Source organism: Panthera tigris, chromosome A1, assembly GCF_018350195.1.
Source record: "Panthera tigris isolate Pti1 chromosome A1, P.tigris_Pti1_mat1.1, whole genome shotgun sequence".
Taxonomy (NCBI): domain Eukaryota; kingdom Metazoa; phylum Chordata; class Mammalia; order Carnivora; family Felidae; genus Panthera; species Panthera tigris.
In genome coordinates, this window is record NC_056660.1 from 90708270 (window position 1) to 90728705 (window position 20436).

The 20436-nt window shown below is 49.8% G+C and overlaps 1 protein-coding gene across 1 annotated transcript in view; it reads left to right on the forward strand.

The window, feature by feature from the left end:
* ADAMTS2 (ADAM metallopeptidase with thrombospondin type 1 motif 2) overlaps positions 1–20436 on the forward strand; it is a 153841-nt gene that overhangs the window by 114435 nt on the left and 18970 nt on the right. Inside the window, exons 9-13 of the mRNA XM_042999277.1 lie at positions 9998–10143; positions 13506–13681; positions 14346–14479; positions 19017–19140; positions 20010–20090. Of these exons, the coding sequence (XP_042855211.1) occupies positions 9998–10143; positions 13506–13681; positions 14346–14479; positions 19017–19140; positions 20010–20090 (661 nt within the window). The remainder of the gene's footprint in view (positions 1–9997; positions 10144–13505; positions 13682–14345; positions 14480–19016; positions 19141–20009; positions 20091–20436) is intronic.

The window sequence follows — 20436 nt, forward strand, 5'->3', positions numbered from 1 at the left end:
CCTTCAGAGATGCCAAGAGCCCTCACTCCCTCTGTGTCTGAGTCAGCTCAGGGTGCTGTAACAAAAATGCCATAGACTGGGGGATTCAACAGCCAACATTTGTCTCTCCCAGTTCTGGAGGCTGGAAGTCTGAGATCAGGATGCCAGACGGGTCAGGTTCTGGCGACAGCTGCAGAATGCCATCTGCCCTTGCTGTGTCCTCACGTTTCAGAGACAGAAATAGTCTTTCTAGTGTCTTATTATAAATGTGCCAATCTCATAAGGGGCTTCACCCTCATGACCACCAGGTCATGTGATGGGTCTAATACCATCACATTGGTGCTTAGGCTTGAACATAAGAATTTGGGGAGGATGCAAACATTCATTCCACAGCATCTTCTTACCTGGGCCGTCTTCCCTGCCTGCCAGCCCCACCTTGCACCACCAGCTGGGGGGCCACCAGCCAGTGTTTCTGTGGGTTCTTTCCTTCTCTTCCATGATTGAGTGAGGGGCACTTTGGGGTAAGATATGAGGTAACTGTGGTCTGGAAGGTCATGACCAGCATCATTGGTGGCCTGCAGACACATCTGCCTGACCCCAGGCTTCCCAGCTGTGCACCAGCCTTATGATGGTGGAGCCTTTGACTGCTTGCCCAGAGCCTGGGAAGGAGAATCTGGAGAGTGGAAGACTCTGTCTCACCTCACAAGGGCTCACACTGGTATGAAGGCAGGTCTGGGAGTCCCTTGGTAGGTTAGGAAGGGTGAGAAGCCTATGGAAGGAAGGAAGGAAGGAAGGAAGGAAGGAAGGAAGGAAGGAAGGAGAGGGAGAGAGGGAGGGAGAAAGGAAGGAAGGGAAAGAAGAAGGAAGGAAGGAAGGAAGGAAGGAAGGAAGGAAGGAAGGAGAGGGAGAGAGGGAGGGAGGAAGGAAGGAAGGGAAAGAAGAAGGAAGGAAGGAAGGAGGAAGGAAGGGAGGAAGGAAGGAAGGAAGGAAGGAAGGAAGAAGGAAGGAAGGAAGGAAGGAAGGAAAAGAAGAAGGAAGGAAGGAAGGAAGGAAGGAAGGAAGGAGAGGGAGAGAGGAAGGGAGGAAGGAAGGAAAGGAAAGAAGAAGGGAGGGAGGGAGGGAGGAAGGAAGGAAGGAAGGAAGGAAGGAAGAGAAAAAGGAAGTAAGGGAGGGAGGAAGGAAGGAAGGGAAAAAGGAAGGAAGGAAGGGAGAGAAGAAGGGAGGGAGGAAGGAAGGGAGAGAAGAAGGAAGGAAGGGAGAGAAGAAGGGAGGGAGGAAGGAAGGAAGGGAGGAAGGGAGGGAGAGAGGAAGGAAGGAAGGAAGGAAGGAAGGAAGGAAGGAAGGAAGAGAAGAAGGGAGGAAGGAAGGGAGAGAAGAAGGAAGGAAGGAAGAGAAGGAAGGAAGGGAGGGAGGGAGGGAGGGAGGGAGGGAGGAAGAAAGGAAGGAAGGGAAAGAGGAAGGAAGGGAGGGAGGAAGGAAGGAAGGGAAAAAGAAAGGGAGGAAGGGAGAGAAGGAAGGAAGGGAGGAAGGAAGGAAGGAAGGAAGGAAGGAAGGAAGGAAGGAAGGAAGAGCTGAGGCAGGCTCCCAAGCAGAGATGTGCACAGGGGTAGGGGAGGCAGGCATGGGTTTGTCTGAGAGAGGAGAATCAGGAGGGAAGCGTGGCAGTGACGTGGGTACAGAGTTGGCAGCATGGCTCCCTAGGAACGAACTCTGAGACAGAGATCCAATTGTGGGCATCTTCCTGGGGAACGCCTGCAGGATCACCGTCTGTGGGAAGAGTGAGGCATCAAATAGCAATATAGCCACGTTATGGGTCTCAGCAGACCCCACCCAAAGCTCTGGGCTGAACTTTCAGACCTGTGCCCAACTTTGACCAGTGGTTGGCTGTGGCTATTCCCAGGAAAGAGGCATGACTCTGGGCTAGGCAGCGCTCTTTGGCTGAGGGCATTTCCTGGAGAAGGACTCAACTGTGAGCACAGACAACCAACACACTTCACGGCTGGGGGAGCGAGAGCCTCAGTCCTGAAGGGGGATGTCTTTTTGGCATCTGCTGCCCTGGGTGTGGGGGAAGGAAGTGGAGTGTTAGGCTTCCTGAGCAACAGCATTTGCAAAGGCTGCGAGGGAAGCAAGTGTGGTCTGTCCAGAGACCAGTCAGTGTCTGGGTGCCTGGCATGGTGGTGGCAATGAGGCATGAGGGGCGAGTAGGAGCCGGTCATGCAGGGCCAGGCTAGGCTAAAGAGCTAGTCTGAATCCTGCAGCAGTAGGAGCCTGCAGAAGGTTTTGAGAGAAGAGCAGAGGTGAATCCACCATGAATCTTAGGATGCGCGTGCTCCAGCACCTCATACTTCCATTGGGCCCCTTACGATGTCATGTGTTCACATGGTCATGTGTTTTCGTAAAGTTTGCAGAAGTAATTTAACTGTAATCAATTAAGATCACTTCTCTTTTCACATCCCCTTCCCCTCCGATATACTTCTTGCACCGGCAGTAGAGTGGCAATGCGTGCTCTGTGGCTTCGACTAAGGAGAAATTGCATTTGAAGTCTGTTTACTGGCTTGTGTATGTGGTCTCAGTATCTTTCGTGTCCAGTTAAGTTACTGACTGTAGCTGTCCAGGGGCAGGAATAACGTCTAGAGACACTCCGGCCACCACCACGTCAATTCACTGTGGAATCTGCGTGGTACGCGGCTCATGGCCCTCAGATCATTGCAGAAAAAGTGGCTCAGCTATACCTGAGGGCACAACGGCTTCCGTATTGGCAATAGTTTATGTTTGCTTCTGAGGTTTATCTTGCAGACGGGCTCCTTTAAACACAGATCCAACTTGGGTGTTTCTTTAAAAAGGCTAAGTGTAACCAGATGGTCTGCTTGTTAAAAAGCTGTCCACGCCTCACAGCATATGGATTTCAAAATATAAGAGGTGCTAAAATAAATTTTCAGAGACCAGGAGAGAAAGCTGAGTGCAAATGGGATGCAGAAAGTTTATTCAAAACGTTGATGAAGCTTCAATACACCAGTTGAACTGCAACTTTGAAAGTTGTTTTGGAACTCTTTGGTAAAAAAATAAGGGAGAAATTACAGACTCCTGATTTGGACAGATGCATAAAGGTACCATCTTTTGTCATTTTCAAGTTTATGTATTAAATAAAATTCAGATAAAAATTAATAGAAGGCAAGAGGAGGAAAAGGAGTAAAGAAATCAGGAGAAGTAATGCCGACTTTGAAAATTTAACTGTAGGGGAACCTGGGTGGCTCAGTCGGTTGAGCGTCCGACTTCAGCTCTGGTCATGATCTCATGGCTCGTGGGTTCGAGCCCCACATTGGGCTCTGTGCTGACAGTGTAGAGCCTGGAGCCTGCTTCCGATTCTGTGTCTCCCTCTCTCTCTGTCCCGTTCACACTGTCGCTTTCTCTCAAAAATAAATAAATGTTAAAAAAAAATTTTTTTAACACAAAAATTTAATTGTAACGAGAAAAGTTTTCAGATCAAACCCAAAGCAGCCATTCATTAGGAGGAAGAGATAAATATCAAAGCGAAGGAACAGACAGGCTGTTGAAATGTTTGACATTAACTGGATTCAGTTAATGAAGAGGGGTGAATTTGATGAGCACATTGGAAAAGCATTTAAACTTCTTTCTGACTTGACATGAAATGTTGACAACATCAAAGACAACATGAAGCTCAGAATATTACCCCTGCAATAAGTAAGAATGTCAACAGGAACTGTTACTGAGTGTTCCCAATTCAGAGAGCGTTTAAAATCAGGCTCTGAGAGAGAAAACTTGAAATGCCCTGAAATCCATATCAGAAAACAAACTGGATAGCAGCGTCTCCATATTTGATCATCTCAGTGTTCCCATTACACCACCAATAGCTTATCTAAATTATCAATAATTTAAAAATGAAGGGGAGCTGGGTAGCTCAGTCAGGTAAGTGTCAGGACTCTTGATTTCTGCTCAGGTCACGGCCTCACGGTTCATGACATCGAGCCCCACCTGGGGCTCAGCACTGACAGCACAGAGCCAGTTTGAGATTCTCTCTGTCCCTTTCTCTCTGCCCCTCCCCACCTCAAAATAAATAAATAAACTTTAAAAAAAAATAAAATATTTCCCTCAACCTGCTCAAACCAGGATTAGCAAGCTGTCACACACAGACCCATGCTTCCTGCCACCTGGTTTCCTCCCCTCCCCCACCAACAGCTTCATTAAGATGTGATTCACATTTAAAATCACCAGTTCATGGTTTTCTGTATATTCACAGAGTTGTGCAACTTTCACCACGATCAAATTTTAGAATATTGTTGTCACTCCCCAAAGAAGCCGCGTACTAGTGTTAGCAGTCTCTCTGGTTCAATCCTCTCCACTCAGCCTCCACCACAGTCCTGAGCAATCACTAATCTACTTTCTGTCTGTGTAGATTTGCCTCTTCGGGACATTTCTTATAAATGGACTCATATAATATGTGTCCTTTGTTCCTGGCTTTCTTTAATAGTATAGCATTCCTAAGACTCATCCGCTTGTAGCGTCTATCTATGTTGTAGTGTGTGTCCGTACTTTATACCTTTTAGTGGCTAATAATCCATTGTGGAGATAACACTGTGTTTTATTTATCCATTTATCATTCGATGGGCATCTGAATTTTTTCTGCTTTTCAGCTTTTATGAGAAATGCTGCTATGAACGTTCCTGTATGAGTTATGGGTAGATGCGTCGCTTTTCTTGGATACGTACCTGGGAGTGGAATTGTTGAATCTTACCGCAGCTCTCTGTCTCACGTTTTGCAAAACTGCCAGACCAGTTCCCAAAGCAGCTACACTTTTTTTACATTTGAGCTAGCATTGTCGTGAGGGTTCTGATTTCTCCACATCCTCCCTGGAACTTGTTGTACTCTGTGTTTTTCTTGGATGTGGATGTGAAGTGTTACTTTGTTGTGGTTTTTTGTTTTGTTTTGTTTTTTAGAGAGTAAGAGCATGTGCATGCTTGCATGAGTGGGGAAGGGGCAGAGGGAGAGACAGAGCGAGAGAGAGGGAATCCCAAGCAGGCTCCACACTCAGCACAGAGCCTGATGCAGGGCTCCAACCCACAAACCATGAGATCATGACCTAAGCCGAAATCAAGAGTCAGACGCTTAATGGACTGAGCCACCCAGGCGCCCCCTCACTGTGGTTTTGATTTCCCTAGTAATGTTGAGCATCTTTTCACCATGTGCTTAGTGGCTGTTCATATATATATATACACACACACAAACATACACACACATATATGTGTGTGTTTCTTTTGGGGGGATAGATGTCTGTTCATTTCCTCTGAATATTTTCTAATTGAGTTATTCATCTTTCTATTATTGAGTTATAGGAGTTCTTTATATATTCTGGATACAAGTCCCGTATTGGGGTTATCAGATGGATCATTTGCAAGCATTTTCTCCCATTTTATGGGTTGTCTTTTCAATTTCATGACAGTATCATTTGATGCACAAAAGGTTTCAATATTGGTGAGGTCCAATGTATCGTTTTTTTTTTTTTTTTCTTTTGTTGCCTGTGCTTCTAGCGTTGTATCTAAGAAATCATTGCCGTTAGGTCAAGAAGATGTATTTCTGTGTTGTATTCGGAGTACAGTCCTCACATTTAGGTTTATGATCCATTTTCAGCTGATTTTTTTGTGTGAGGTGTGAGATAGGGATCCAATTTCATCCTTCTCTGAGTGTGGATTTCCAGTCTTCTCAGCACCATTATCAAAGAGACTTTTCTCTTTCCATTGAATCATCTTGTCATCCTTGTTGAAAACCAACTGACCACATGTAAGGGCTCATTTCTGGAGTATGCATTCTGTTGCATCAATAGATTTGTCTTTCCTTATGGGAGGGGCACATGGTCTTGATTACTGTAGTTTTGTATTAAGCTTTGAAGTAGGGAAGCATGAGTCATCCTACTTTGTTCTTTTTCTTTTGTTTTTCCTAAAGATTTATTTATTTTTGAGAGAGAAGAGTACAAGTGGGGAAGGGATAGAGGGTGGCAGGTACAGAAGATCTGAAGCAGGCTCCACACTGATAGCAGTGAACCCGATGCGGGGCTCAAACTCATGAGCCGTGAGATCATGACCTGAGCCAAGTCTGATGCTCAACTGACAGAGCCATCCAGTTGCCCCTACTTTGTTCTTTTTCAAGATTGTTCTGGCTGTTCCCAGTCCTTTGAGCTGTCAGAATGGCTAGAACCAAAAAAATAAAGAAATAACAAGTGTTGGTGAGGATGTCCATGTCAATTTTAGGAGCAGTTTCTCAATTTCTGCAAAACTCCAGTAGGGATTTTGATAGGATTACATTGAATCTAGAGTGTCGACATACTAACAGCCTGACCCATAAAATGGGATGTCTTTCTTTTTATTTGGATCTTTATTTCAACAGTGTTTTGTAGTTTTCAGTGTACATATTTTGCACTTCTTTGACTCCATTTATTACTAAGGTTTTTTTTTTCTTTTTGGTGCTATTGTAGATAGATTTTCAGTTTCACATTCAGTTTATTCATAGAATAAAATTCACGGAAATAACAATTGATTTTTCTATATGGATCTTGTGCCCTGCCATCTCGCTGAATTTCTTTATTGGATCTAATAGTTTTTTAACAGATTCTTTAGGAGTTTATGTAAGATCATGTCATCTGCAAGTAGAGATAGTTTTACTTCTTCTGTTCCAGTCTGGATGTCTTTTGTTTCTTTTTCTTGGCCACTTGTCCTGGCAAGAACTTCCAGTACAATGTTGATTAGAAGTCTTTTTTTTATTTTATTTTTTATAATTTACATCCAAATTAGCTAGCATATAGTGCAACAATGATTTCAGGAGTAGATTCCTTAGTGCCCCTTGCCCATTTAACCCATCTCCCCTCCCACAACCCCTCCAGTAACCCTCTTTTGTTCTCCATATCTAAGAGTCTCTTATGTTTTGTTCCCCTCCCTGTTTTCACATTATTTTTGCTTCCCTTCCCTTATGTTCATCTGTTTGGTCTCTTAAAGTCCTCATGTGAGTGAAGTCATATATTTGTATTTCCCTGACTGACTAATTTCACTTAGCACGATACCCTCCAGTTCCATCCACATAGTTGCGAAAGGCAAGATTTCATTCTTTTTGATTGCCAAGTAATACTCCATTGTGTGTATATATATATATATATATATATATACCACATCTTCTTTATCCATTCATCCATTGATGGACATTTGGGCTCTTTCCATGCTTTGGCTATTGTTGATAGTGCTGCTATAAACATTGGGGTGCATGTGTCCCTTCGAAACACCATACCTGTATCCCTTGGATAAATACCTAGTAGTGCAATTGCTGGGTCGTAGGGTAGTTCTGTTTTCAGTTTTAATGAGGAACCTCCATACTGGTTTCCAGAGTGGCTGCACCAGCTTGCATTCCCATACCTACATCTCTCCTACCAACCAACGTGCCGGTGGTAAATTCCCGTAGAAGTCTTGTTCCTGATCACAGGGAAAGCATTCATCCCTTCATGATTAAGCATGATGTTAGCTGTGTGTATTTCCTCGATGTCCTTTAGCAGATTGAGGAAATTCTCTTCTGCTCCTTGTCCTGTGTGTGTGTGTGTGTGTGTGTGTGTGTTTTCAGGAAAGGATGTTGGATATTGCCAGATTTCTTTTTTTGAGTCTTGCAGCAATCATACAGTTTGTTCTTTATTCTGTTAATATGGTTTATTACATTGATTGATTTTCAGATGTTAAACCTGCGTTCCTGGGTAAACGTCACTTGGTCATGGTGTATAATCTTTTAATATGATGTTAGATTTGGTTTGCTAGGGTTTTGTTGAGGATTTTTCCATCTGTTTTCATAAGAGATAAAGGTCTTTGTCTGATTTTGGTATCAGACTAATGCTAGTCTCAGAGAATGAGTAGGGAAATTTCTTCCTTTTCTATATTTTGGAAGAATTTTTAAAGGATTGGTATTAATTTTTCTTTAAATGTTTGGTAGAATTTACCAGAGAAACCATCTGGGATTGGGCTATAATTTGTGAGAAGTTTTAAATCACTAATTTAACCTCTTTGCTTGTTATTCATCTGTTCTGATTTTCTATATCTTATTAAGTTGGTTTTGGTAGTCTGTGTTTCTTCTAGAAACTTCTAGAATTTAAATTATTCTTTGGTGCCATTTGCTTTCAGCTTGAATAACTTCCTTTATCATTTTCTTACGAGGAATGCTGCTAGCAACGAAATCTCCTTGTTGCTGTTTGTGTGGGAATATTTTTTTCACCTTTATTGTTGAGAGCTAATTTTACTGGTCATCCTTGATTAACACCACTGCCTCTGGCCTTCATTATTTTGTTTTTAATATTTTTAAATTTTTTAATGTTTATTTATTTATGAGAGAGACACAGGTGAGTGGGGGAGGGGCAGAGAGAGAGGGAAACACAGAAACCGAAGCAGGCTCCAGGCTCCAAGCGGTCAGCATAGAGCCCACATGGGGCTTGAACTCACAAACTGAGAGATCATGACCTGAGCTGAAGTGGGGCGCTCAACCAACTGAGCCACCCAGGCGCCTCTAGTAGACATTCTTGAATAAACATTTCTCTATTTGTTGTATCGACTTTAGAACAATCTCCAGATACTTTGAGTGGTTGTTAAAAAACAAAAAAGGATTTTCACCAGTTACGTGGTTATCCTACTGAGGAGAGAGTTCACCTGGCTCCTCACAGGTCCACTGTAGATGTTTCTGTTTGCTGCCTGTTTTTGTAAACAGAGTTTTATCGGAACACAGTCCATTCACTCATCTGTTGTCGGTAGCCGTGTTCATGCCCCAGTGGCAGAGCTGAGTAGTTGCAACTGAGATCATGCAGCCAAAGTAGCTACTGGCCCTCACGGAAAAAGTGTGCTGAGGCATGGCTGCGTTATCTTTCTATTCTCAATACGGAAAACAGTTCCGCTACAAAATGACATCTTGAAACTGGACGACAACTGGGGTGCCCGGGGTCTGTTCGGCTCCTGTTCGCGAACCTGCGGTCCAGGTGTCCTGTGAAGAGGGAATGGACGAGTGTGCCGTCAGAATTTCAGGAAAAGGAGGCGCCTGGGTGTGGGTTAAGTGTCCGCCTCTTGGTTTTAGCTCAGTTCGTGATCTCATGGTTTCCTGAGTTCGAGCCCCGCAGGGGGCTCTGTCATGGGGCTCTGTGCTGGCAACGAGGAGCCTGCTTAGGATTCTCTCCCTCCCTTGCTCTTTGCCCCTCCCCCACTCACACTGTTTCTGTCTCTCTCAAAAAAAAATACTAAAAAGAATTGCAGGAAAAGTTATGAAAAGTTGTGACAGTCAGTGAATCTGAAAAAAAATCATTGTTCTCTGCTTCCAGTTGTTTGTGGTACTGGACCCTTTTAAATTTTTAACTTTTTGTGATGGCTTTTCTTATCCTAAGTCAGTATTCCATTTCCTATCTGATTTAGTATTTTAAATCTTGTAATTTTTTTCCCTGAAATGGCCCTGAATTACATAAGCGTCTTCCCCGTGGCAGGCTGGGGAGTGGTGTGACCAGATTCATGCTGTGGATTTGTGTTCTCTGAGCTCAAGTGTTCTATTCACTGTATTCCTGAATTTTTAGCATGTCAGCTTGTCAACTGACCTTCATTTCCATTATATGTCCTTGAAGTTGCCTTTTGTACGTAAACAAGTAGATCCTGTATGTCTCTGGAGTCACTGGCTTGACCTGCCAGTTGCATCTTTATGAAAGGGCCTGGTGTGGGCTTCACCTGGGGACATGGTGTGGGGCAGGCTCTGGCGGAGGGGACAGCAGGCTGGACAGGATGTTGAGGATGGCTGGGAGACCAAGGCGGTGGTCAGGGGGGAGGAGGGTGTCTTTCACCTCGCTGCACCTCCTGATGGGGTTCTGACTTTCTAGGGCGAGTAGGGTCTGCTCTCTCTCAGAACCTCTAGAGCCAAACCAATCTCAAAGGAACTGCAGGTAGAAAGGTATGGGGTGTCTGAGTGGCCCTGGAGTGGTGGGTCATAGGAGTGACCTTCTTTCTTTCAGCACTGCTTTAAAGGACACTGCATCTGGCTGACGCCTGACATTCTCAAACGGGATGGCAACTGGGGCGCCTGGAGTCCGTTCGGCTCCTGCTCACGCACCTGCGGCACAGGTGTGAAGTTCAGGACCCGCCAGTGTGACAACCCACAGTGAGTTGGCCGCGCTGTTTCGTGCCTTCCCGTGTGGTAGCTGAGGTCCCCAAGACCCCTCCCTGGCTGACCCTGTCCTGCAGGGCTCCTATGGCTGCACACCACTTGTGCAGAGGGTGTCCTCCTCACCATTCATGGGACAAAGCAGAGACTCCTAGAGGGGAAGGTCATGCAGCCTGCAGTGGCCGAGCCAGGCCTAGAGGCTTAGAAACCTGGTCTCCAATTCTCTGGCCAAGGGCCATTCCCCCAACCTGGCCCACACCCTCTTCTAGACACCAGCTTCCTCTGCCCTTCTTGGTCAAGGGCATGGAGTAAGGTATCATAGAGACAGGGAAATGGGCATAAGGAGGAGGGCCCTCTCGGGCTCCAGGATGCTGGGAGCCTGAGCAGGGGAGCCGCTGTCTGCAGTCAGGCAAGAGGCAAGGTCAGGGACATGCCATTGCAGGCATGTATGGTGCAGATCGCCTAGGGAGGCTGCCCCTGGGGTCTGCCAGCTCCCACTCCCAAACAGGCTCCTCCTCCTGCCTCCCATGCAGACCCAAGGCCCTGTGCTGTGTTGTCCTCCACCAGGGTCCTTGAATCTCCCCCGTTATACCCCCACTCTGTGAAGATCTCTCAGGTCTGTGCCCTTCCTTATTCACGCCCCACCCCTCCTCCACCTTGCCTCACCCATGGTGATGTGCCCATGGGCTCCTGCAGCTCTGTGAGGCTCGGGGTGCATCAGTGAGCCCCGGGCCTCAGGCAGCCTACCTTGTAGGTTTATTGTGGGTGCACATGCAGTAATGTGAGCTGAATCCCTCCCCCTTCCACGTAGACAACAGTTCACTCAGGTTTCCGTCTTCCCAGGGAGGCCCTGCTGCTGCCAGGGGACATGTGGCTTTTGTCTCTTTCTTTGGCCTTTTCAGTATTTTAAAGATCTCAATTCTCCTGAAAATACAACAAATCTGGAATTTCACGTAAAAAAAAAAAAGAGAGAGAATCTTATTTCCAGCTTTCAGACTTTCAAAGCTTCCAGCTTTCATTGCAACACCAGGCCCAACTACAGGCTAGCGGTGAATGGCTTCTGGAGCATCCAGACTCAGCCATCTTCACTCACGTCCTCCACCCACCTGGACCCCCTCGATGTTTGGGGGTGGGCCCCAAACCCTAAGCCTGAGTCCTAGGCTCATCACCCCTCTCTGGGTTCCACCATGGTCTCAGCAGGAGTTGCATATGACTTTATGTACATCTGTGTTTTTCTCAGGGGTAGGTGTCTGGCTTCACATCATCTTCTCAAAGGAGCCTGTGACCCCCAAATCTAAGCCCTGCAGGTCTCTGAGGCCCGTCCAGACTCTGGCCTCTGCAGCATTTCTGGTTGCTCTGGTTGGCCAGGCCCTGAATTGGCCCCTGGGGTGCCAGAGGGGGACAGCAATCTAGGCTCTGGGGAGAGGGGTCAAGTCCACATTGGTCAGGAAGGGACCCACGACCTGGAGTCCAGCATTGGAAAAGCCCAAACCTCAGGGTCACCTGTGCTTAGGGCCAGGCACTCCAGCTGGTGCTTGGAGAACCCTAAACCTCATGCTTCTGACTAGCTCCTACCCAAGGGCTTCAGGCCCCATCCTGGTCAGGTGCAAAGTACCCTATCCCCAGCTCCTTTCAAGCACCCCTGAGGCTACTATACCTGCCTCGGGATGAGATTCAAGATTGACAAGACAGGAAGTTAGAACCTCAGAGGCCCTGGGGTGCTGGGTGAGGACAGCAGAGTTCCCGTCCCCTGGCATGGCCCTGGGGGGAGCTCACACAGGCTCAAGGCTAGGGAGGGGGGTTCCACGTTCTGTCCTTCTCCATCTGGGCACTCGAGGGAATTTTTACCCCTCTGGCTGCCCCAGCCTCCTTGGTGGCAGCAAGGGACAGGGCAGCAGTGACAGGAGCTGTCTGCTCACACAAGCTATCATGCCCGGAGATTAGCCAACCCCTGCCTGGTGCCAACACTCCCTCCACATCAGTGACTGTCAGACAGCGTGGATGCCTCGGCAGGAACTATGAAAACTGTTTACATCACCATCAGTGGGGGACCCGGGTAGCTGCGGGGGGCCAGAGCACCTCAGAGCCCCTGGGCTCCACACAGCCTGTTTGTCAGCACCTCAGATGGGCCCCACAGGCCTCTCTTTCATGCATTCTCCAGAGGGTGACTGTCTGTCCTTGTGGCTCCCTGCACTGCTCCACAGCCTTTCCTAAATACTGGGGCCAGCGTGAAGACACCTGCACAGTTCACAGCCAGCCCTGCTCGTTGGACCCAGTCCCTCTCTGTCACCGGCTCTCCCCACTTGTGACTGCAAAACCACAGGCAGTCTAGCATCTGACTCTTTGCTTGGTCTTCCTCCCCGACCACCCCTGAATTCTCCAGCTCACTTTCTGGTTCAAAGTTAGCGTCCGTTTCCATTGGAGTCAGTAGGCCTCCTTCTTGCTGTTTCCCAGACAGTCGCTGGGAACTGGCTTCCCACACCTGCAACCCCTCCCGGTGATGCCCTCATTGGTGTCCTTCTCTGCGGTCCCATCAGTGGCCTTGGTGTGAATCTCAGAGCTTCTCCTCCTTTTCACCCTCCCCATCCAACACTGAGGTTTCTTGTTTCTCTCCCCACACATTTCTTGTATCATTCTTTCCATGGACTTTCCTCCAGAACGTGGCATGCGAGGAGGGCCCTAGGGGAGTCCCTTTTGTTGTCCACTCTGCTGTGCCGCACGTGGCTGCACTTACCACCCCGCCACATGCACAGAGCATGACCTTTGCCCGAGTCTCAGGTAGGACCTCGGGTCCTGGCACGCCTGGCAGATGGCGGCCCTGAGGCCCCCAGCTCCTCTGGGGGTGCGGTCTGCCCCACTCCATCACCCCGCCTGCCAGAGGCACCTGCTGGCCCACAGCCAGAGCCTTTTCTGATCGTTGCCATGCGTGGGGCCAGGCTTTGTGGATGAGCACTGCTTAGAGTCTCTGCGGTGGAGGAAAGCCAGTGAACCCAGTGTCCACTGCATGCCTGACCCTTGTTGAGAACTCGTGCGCAATTGTGCGGTTTCAGATTCTCTGGTTTTGTGCGCGATTCTGCCCGGCTGTGAAGGAGACTCCCCCAGCTCCTCCATCTTGAGATTAATGTCCCAGTAATGGCAGAACCTTAGCCAGTCAACATCCCACTGTTGGTTCATAGTCATGGCGACAGGAGCTGAGGGGTGGGAAGGCGCCCTGGGGCCCAGCTAATGCTCCTGTGACAGGGCAGGGCTGGGTCCCGTCACTCTGTGGAGCTGCCCACCCGCCCACACACACACACACCTGAGACTCTACCTCTCCTCCTGGTGGCACCGAGCTGCAAGGCTTTCGCTTTCTTTCCCAGCCCAGCCAACGGGGGTCGCACCTGCTCTGGCCTTGGCTATGACTTCCAGCTGTGCAACCCCCAGGACTGCCCTGACACCCTGGCTGACTTCCGCGAGGAGCAGTGCCGCCAGTGGGACCTGTACTTCGAGCACGGTGACGCCCAGCACCACTGGCTGCCCCATGAGCACCGGGATGGTGAGCCCCCAGAGACAGGGCCAGCGGGTGCTCAGCTGCTGGGTCCGGGGCACTGGTGGGGCACAGCTCACACCGTCCTGTGCTGCTCATGCCACCATGGGCAAGCCACTGGCTATGCCAAGCTATCAGCGGAACCCACCCTGACCGCCGTAGCTGCCAGGGCCAGTCCTGGCATTTTAAACTTACAGCTCCAGTTCCTTCTGGGCCTTGGGCAGGGGTGGGCGGGCGGCGGACACAGGCCTGCTGTGCTCTCTCCATCACCCATGTGTGTGTTACCCCAGCCCAGCGCCTGCCACAGGCCCAATTCATACAGTCCAGAGAGTGGGTGCCAGAGCAGACAGGGTCCCCCTCTTGAAGGGGGCATGCAGTCTGGAGGGAAAGGCTGTCAGAGTCTCTGGGATCAGCGCCAACATCAACCTGGCTCTGTTGGGAAAAGGTCTTCCCAAATGCAATAGCCCAAGGTCAAAGGCCCCAAGACAGACACACCAAGGGGGTTGAAGCCACCTGCCCCCTTTCGCTTTCTGCCCCAGTCCCAGGGGCAGAATCCTAAGAAGACCCTCGAGAGAGCTTCTCCATTGCATGGTGCTTCTCTTGAGCAAACCTGTGAGGAAAGCGAGGGGTGCAGCCAGCCTGCCTCACCAACACCCCACTGCTTCCCTTCCAGCCAAGGAGAGATGTCACCTCTACTGCCAGTCCAAGGAGACCGGGGAGGTGGTGTCCATGAAGCGTATGGTGCACGATGGGACACGCTGCTCCTACAAGGACGCCTTCAGCCTCTGTGTGCGTGGGGAGTGCAAGGTGAGGGCCGTGAGGCCAGCGGGGGGCGGGCATAGCTCAGGGTATCAGCTTTGTGGGGTTATTGGGTGGTCTGAGGCTAAGCGTGCATAGTGTCAGAATCAGCCTGGAACAAGGCACATCCTGGAGGTAGGACTGAGTAGGCACAACTGACTGTAGGGTCACAGAGGCTGACTTCCTTCTTGTCTTGCTGAGAGATGAGATCTACAAAGAAGTCTCCAGCAGAAAGCTTGGTGGAATACCACAGGCACCCCAGCCAAAGGGGGTGAGGCCAGAAGAGCAAGGAGGTAGGGTACGGGGCCACTGGACCTGTGCCCAGGGCTTCTCTCCACCCACATGGCGCCTTAGCCCACTGGAAAGGAGGCTCCTGTCTGATGCAACGGCTGGGCGGCCAGGCTTCACAGTCTGCTCAGGTGGTGAAGCCAAATCCTGAGAAACAAAGAACAGTGTCTCCTTAATTCCCACAGGGTTTTCATTAATGGAGGTGACTGAGTGACCCACAGAGAGGTCAAGCCTTTGAGGAAGAGTGTGTTACTTATGTTTCCTGAGGGAAACTATGCAGGGCCACATGGGGAAGCACCAGATTTGATCGGGAGGTAGAAGGGAGTGGGGGCAGCTTAAGCCAGAGTTTTTACTGGTGCTTCCTTGGGAGAGGCAAGACAGAGCAGGAGAGACAGTTGAGGATTAGTATGAATAATCCAGGTAGGTTCCGGGGTGTAGGGGTGGTCCCTAGTTTCTTGGTGCCTGGCCTTAGGATGATTTCAGGCAGGGGAAGGATCAGCTTGGTGCGTGAGAGGCAGATAAAGGGAGTGATTGCTGGATTGTTGGTTTACCTATGAAAGGCGTGCCCCCACACCAGCCCTTTGCTGTTTCCAAGAATCAGCGTGAGGGAGGGGCAGCCTCTTCCTAGCCAGCATGTTCTTAAAGATGTCAGAGCACAGTTAGAAGAATTTCAGAAACATGACTAACATGAGCCATAAGCATCATGCACAATCGAAGAACAGACTTAAGTATTTCATCGATTAATGGAGATTTTGAAGGAATAACAGTAGGATGATAGATTTTTGCATCACTTGAAATATATATATGTCCACATATGTATATGATCATATTGCAAATGTTAGAAAACAAAGGAGACAGAAGGACTGGAACCACACAAAAGTCGTGGGCAGCAGTAAGATGAAATACCGAGTCCTCACGATACATGGGGATGTGCAACCCTTCTTCTGAAAGAATCTCATACTGGGTCAAAAATAATATCCAGGGGCGCCTGGGTGGCTCAGTCGGTTAAGCGTCCGACTTCGGCTCAGGTCATGATCTCACGGCTCGTGAGTTCGGGCCCCGCGTCGGGCTCTGTGCTGACAGCTCAGAGCCTGGAGCCTGTTTCAGATTCTGTGTCTCCCTCTCTCTCTCTGACCCTCCCCCATTCATCCTCTGTCTCTCTCTGTCTCAAAAGTAAATAAACGTTAAAAAGAAAAATTAAAAAAAAAATAATATCCTAGTGGATGCTGTTAATTAGGGAATATCCAAACGCAATGACTCAGGAAGGTGGAAAGTGAAATGACAGCAGAAGACGTGTCAGGAGAATAAAGATGTACGTGCGTGCGCACACACACACACGCACACGGAGCAGGGAATGAAAAAAGTATCAAGGATTAAGCGAGGCCCGTGGGGTCATTTTGTTTTGATAAAGGGCGTAGGCCGTTACCCTGAGAAAGTAATAGCATGCTACCGAACAGGTCACCCAAAAATGGCACTGAGAGAGGCAGAGATTGAATTAGCTAACATCTTTCCTGATCTGATGACTCACACATAGGATTTCATCACAAATGGGGAGGGAGGAAACAGCACCTCGTTAGCTCTGCGCCCCTCCCTGTGTGACAGATACCCCAGCACCTCTACCAGTGTCTCCCACCCGGTCTTGAACCGAAGCACCGTCCAGCCGAGAGACCTCTCTGGGCGTGGACTTAGCCGGCAGCAGCCTCACAAAGCCACTCAGAGACATGAGCCATCCCCAGCCTGAGCGGTTAACCCTGGTAGGATATCAAGCGAGATTTCAGGCCCACATGAGGACCGTGGTCTTCGTTTGCCATTTCTACTCTGTTAACCCTTTCTACTCTGTCCCCGTGTCATTCTCCCCGCTAGCTCACACCGCTGAATGTTAAAACAGTGTCTCCTGAAGGTCTGTGGACACTTGTCAGACATGGAGGCTCCCCGAGCCGGGGATGGCGCTCGCCTGGGCCTGGTGGTCGTGCCACCTGATGAGCCGACTGGCAGGTGCCCACAAAACTGCTCCTCTAGATGGCAGGCAAGGGCCTTGTCCTGTCTGCTGTGATTATTAGACAGACCTTGGTTTCAGAACTAGCAAAAGATGGGGAAATAAATGTGTCTGAGAATTAAGCAGATAAAGACAAGCCATTTTAATATCTCTCAAGTTCTGACAGATCAAGCAGTAAATTTATTCTGTTTTCCTTTTGCTCACCTTCTGGGACTCTCAGAACAAAGTCTCAGTTGGAGCAAGTCCTTTAAAATGTAGCATGCTGCTTCCATTTTTCCTCTGTCCAGATAGCCTCCTTCCCTTCCAACCAGCTGAATTTCTAAAATTTTTTAAGTTTATTTATCAATTTTGAGAGAGAGAGAGAGAGCTGGGGAGGGGCAGAGAGAGAGGGAGAGAATCCCAAGCAGGCTGTCAGTGCAGAGCCCGACCGACACAGGGCTCGAACCCACGAACCGTGAGATCGTGACCTGAACCAAAACTAAGAGTGAGACACTTAACTGACTGAGCCACCCAGGTGCCCCTAACCAGCTGAATTTCTTTTCTTTTCTTTCTTTCTTTCTTTTTTTTTTTTTTTTTAACCAGCTGAATTTCTAATTCGTGTATTGGGTTGTGCACAGGCTGCACGCCTTTTTAGAAAGAGTACGTGAACCAATAAAGAGCTTCTAGATCAGAGCTGGTTCTCATATGGGCTTCCGAGTCCGGGAGTCTGGGAGATCGCCTTCCCAATGCTGCTTGGCTCCTGGCACTGGTGCACATCTGCGTTGGCACCCACTTGCCTCTACGTCTCTGAGGCTTTTTGCGTCTGGTTTATTCTGTAGGAAACTGAGCAGTGACCCCCTCAGGTGAGAGGCTGTGGCAACCCTTCTTCCAGGGAGTGTATCATCCTGGCCTGAAAGAGGGTTCTCCTCTCCCCTGCTCCTTCCCTGAGGAAGGCAGCCTGTGACTGTTTGCAAGGACCAACTCCTTCCACCCAGTGACAGCCCCTGCAGGCTGTGTCACAGACGTGTCACAAATGTGGAAACAAACTCTGAATTGGATCAGTGTGCCCCCTGAGACCATACACCTAGAAATGGCAGGTGAATCTCTCAGCTCAGGCTTCTGCACCTGTAAAGACTCATGTTTCCATCTGGTCTCCACCCCTCCCCCAGTAGATCACATTGTCTTCCTTTGCTAATTTTTCCCCCCTCAGGAATCATTAAAATAAAAACCAGCATGTTCATTGTATTGATTGTTTTTCACCTTGCTCACTTCCAAAAACTATTCCAGAGGCATTGTTGGATATAAAACCAAAGATCATTAACATCTAGCCACACCTTCAAAAATGATCATGAACCACTGCTCTGTAACCCTCTGTGGTCTAGAGCCCCTGTCCTTAAAGGGCCTTGTAAGATAAAAGTCAGAAATCGAAGAGCAGAGGGAGAAGTGGGTTTCTCCAGAGGTAGGTGGTAGGATGACCCTGAGGGGGAAATTGGCTCTGAGCTTCCTGGCAGCCTAGGCAAAGAGGGAAACGTGTGATACTGTGGCTCAGACAGGCAGAGGGAGCAGACCAGTTCAGTGGAGAGCTTGTCTTCCTTGGCTGAACTAGGAGAAAGTGGCCTCAGGAAGCATGTCAGGGCCACTGTCCTGTGGGAGCTCCTTCCCTGGAGTTTCCCTGGCCCCAGGAATGGTGTGCTGCCAGACCTCTGTGGAGTAAGAGAACCTGAGTTTGTTACTATTTTTCCAGGTGGTGCTGGGTGAGGGAACATCCCTGCTCAGTGTGGAATAATTTTTGACACTGGAGTGTGGGCAATGTTGAGATGATTTGTTGGAAGAATGGAGGCAAAATTTTTGTCACCAATTCTTGTTACCCCCTGTCCAGATACCCTGGAGATAGACTAAAGGGGACATTGTGTTCTCAGGGCAGTTTGAAGGCCAGGGCACACAGGCCTGAGCTTTGGGTGGGAGCATGGCCACCCTGTGAGAAGGGCAGAAGCCAGGTCTGACTGACAGCCATTGGGACAGAAATGTTCACATGGAGGCTAGCTTGCCAGGCCAGGCTAGCCTCGGGAGGTGGCCCTGTTTGGGCTGTGAAGAGCCTTCTGAGGTCACACTGTGCAGATGAGCAAATGAGGTGCAGTGAGGGGCTGGGCACACAGGGTCTCCTTCCTCTGCATCAGAAACTGCTGAGGGAGGTGCAGACCTGAGCTTCAGAGGTGGCAAATCAGGCCCCAGGGCCCAAGTGGGGAGGGCTCTCAAGTATGCACTGTCCCCCCTCCTCTGCAGAAGGTGGGCTGTGACGGAGTGATCGGCTCCAGCAAGCAGGAAGATAAGTGTGGCGTGTGCGGAGGGGACAACACCCACTGCAAAGTGGTCAAGGGCACATTCACACGCTCCCCCAAGAAGCTCGGTGAGTGAGCCCGTGCCCCCGGCCCCCGGTGCCTTAGTGTCTGCAGCACCTGGCAGGGCGCTGGGGTGGCCGTGAGTTGGAGGGAGAATGCTAACACAGGTACAGCTTGAGCCAGGCCCCAGGGTGGATGGGGCATGGAGGCCGGGTCTCAGGTGTCAGGGCAGAGAACACCGACGTGCAGGTGCACAGGGCAGATCTTAGAAGTGTTTATTTGAGAGCAAGGGGTCTGAGTCCATTGCTCCCTGCCTCTCTGCTCCAGCCACCAGCTAGCTTTCACAAGACTTTCCTGGAGTACGTAGCACAGACGGCGAAGCCACAGGATGGGGCCGGGGAACAGGGGTCCCAGCCGACCTGAGCTCTGGGAAAACAGACCTCTGGGTGGGCCTGAAGCAGGCGAAATGTACTCTGTCTGAAATGTAGAGAAGCCCCTCTGGTTTGCCTCTTCAAAGAAGGCTGTGGCCTTCACTCAGAGCCGTGCTGGGGTGTGGGGATGACCCTCTCCATGGCCCCACAAGAGCCCAGGGGTCTTCAGTCTGCAGGTTAAGTGGCTGAGGTCCAGGAGGCCAAGCGGTTTGCTGAGGGCCTCCCTCCCAGACATGGCATCTTAGCTCCAAGCCCAGGCCTGCCTCCAGGAATCACAAGGATTCCTGCCAAGTTTTCAGCAGAGGAGGCCAAGGGAGTGCCTGGGATTTGAAGGGGTGTGGAAGGGCCTGGGCCAGCTGGGACACAGTAACTCCCCCATCGGGCCTTGTCTGGGCAGGCGGTCAAAGCCCACAAAACATGGGGCCCGCTGGCCCCTCCTCGTGTCATCTGCATTCCAGTGGCCTCCTCCGTCTCATTTCGCTTTGTCTCCCCACATCCCAACAAAGGTTACATCAAGATGTTTGAGATTCCGGCAGGAGCCAGGCACCTGCTCATCCAGGAGGCAGACACTACCAGCCACCACCTGGGTGAGTCCCAGAGCCCAGGCGATGCAGCGTCTCTGAAGCCGAGCAGTTCTGGGGATGGTTAGTGGGCCCAGGGGTCAGAGGTCAGGCTCCCCTGTCCCTGGCTCAGCCCACCTGGGAGATCTTTCCCGGGTTCACCTCCTGCTGGAGATCAGAGGGCTCCTCTGGCAGCCGCTGTGGGGGGGACAATGTGTCTAAAACATGCCATACCCCCAGCCCACAGAATGGTGACTGCCTACCCCCTCCTCCATCTCAAGGCCCAGGGGGAAGGCCCTCCTTCCCTGACCTACCAGAAGGCAGGCAGATTTTGCAGGCAGAGTCCTGGCAGCAGCCCCCACACCAACGAGAA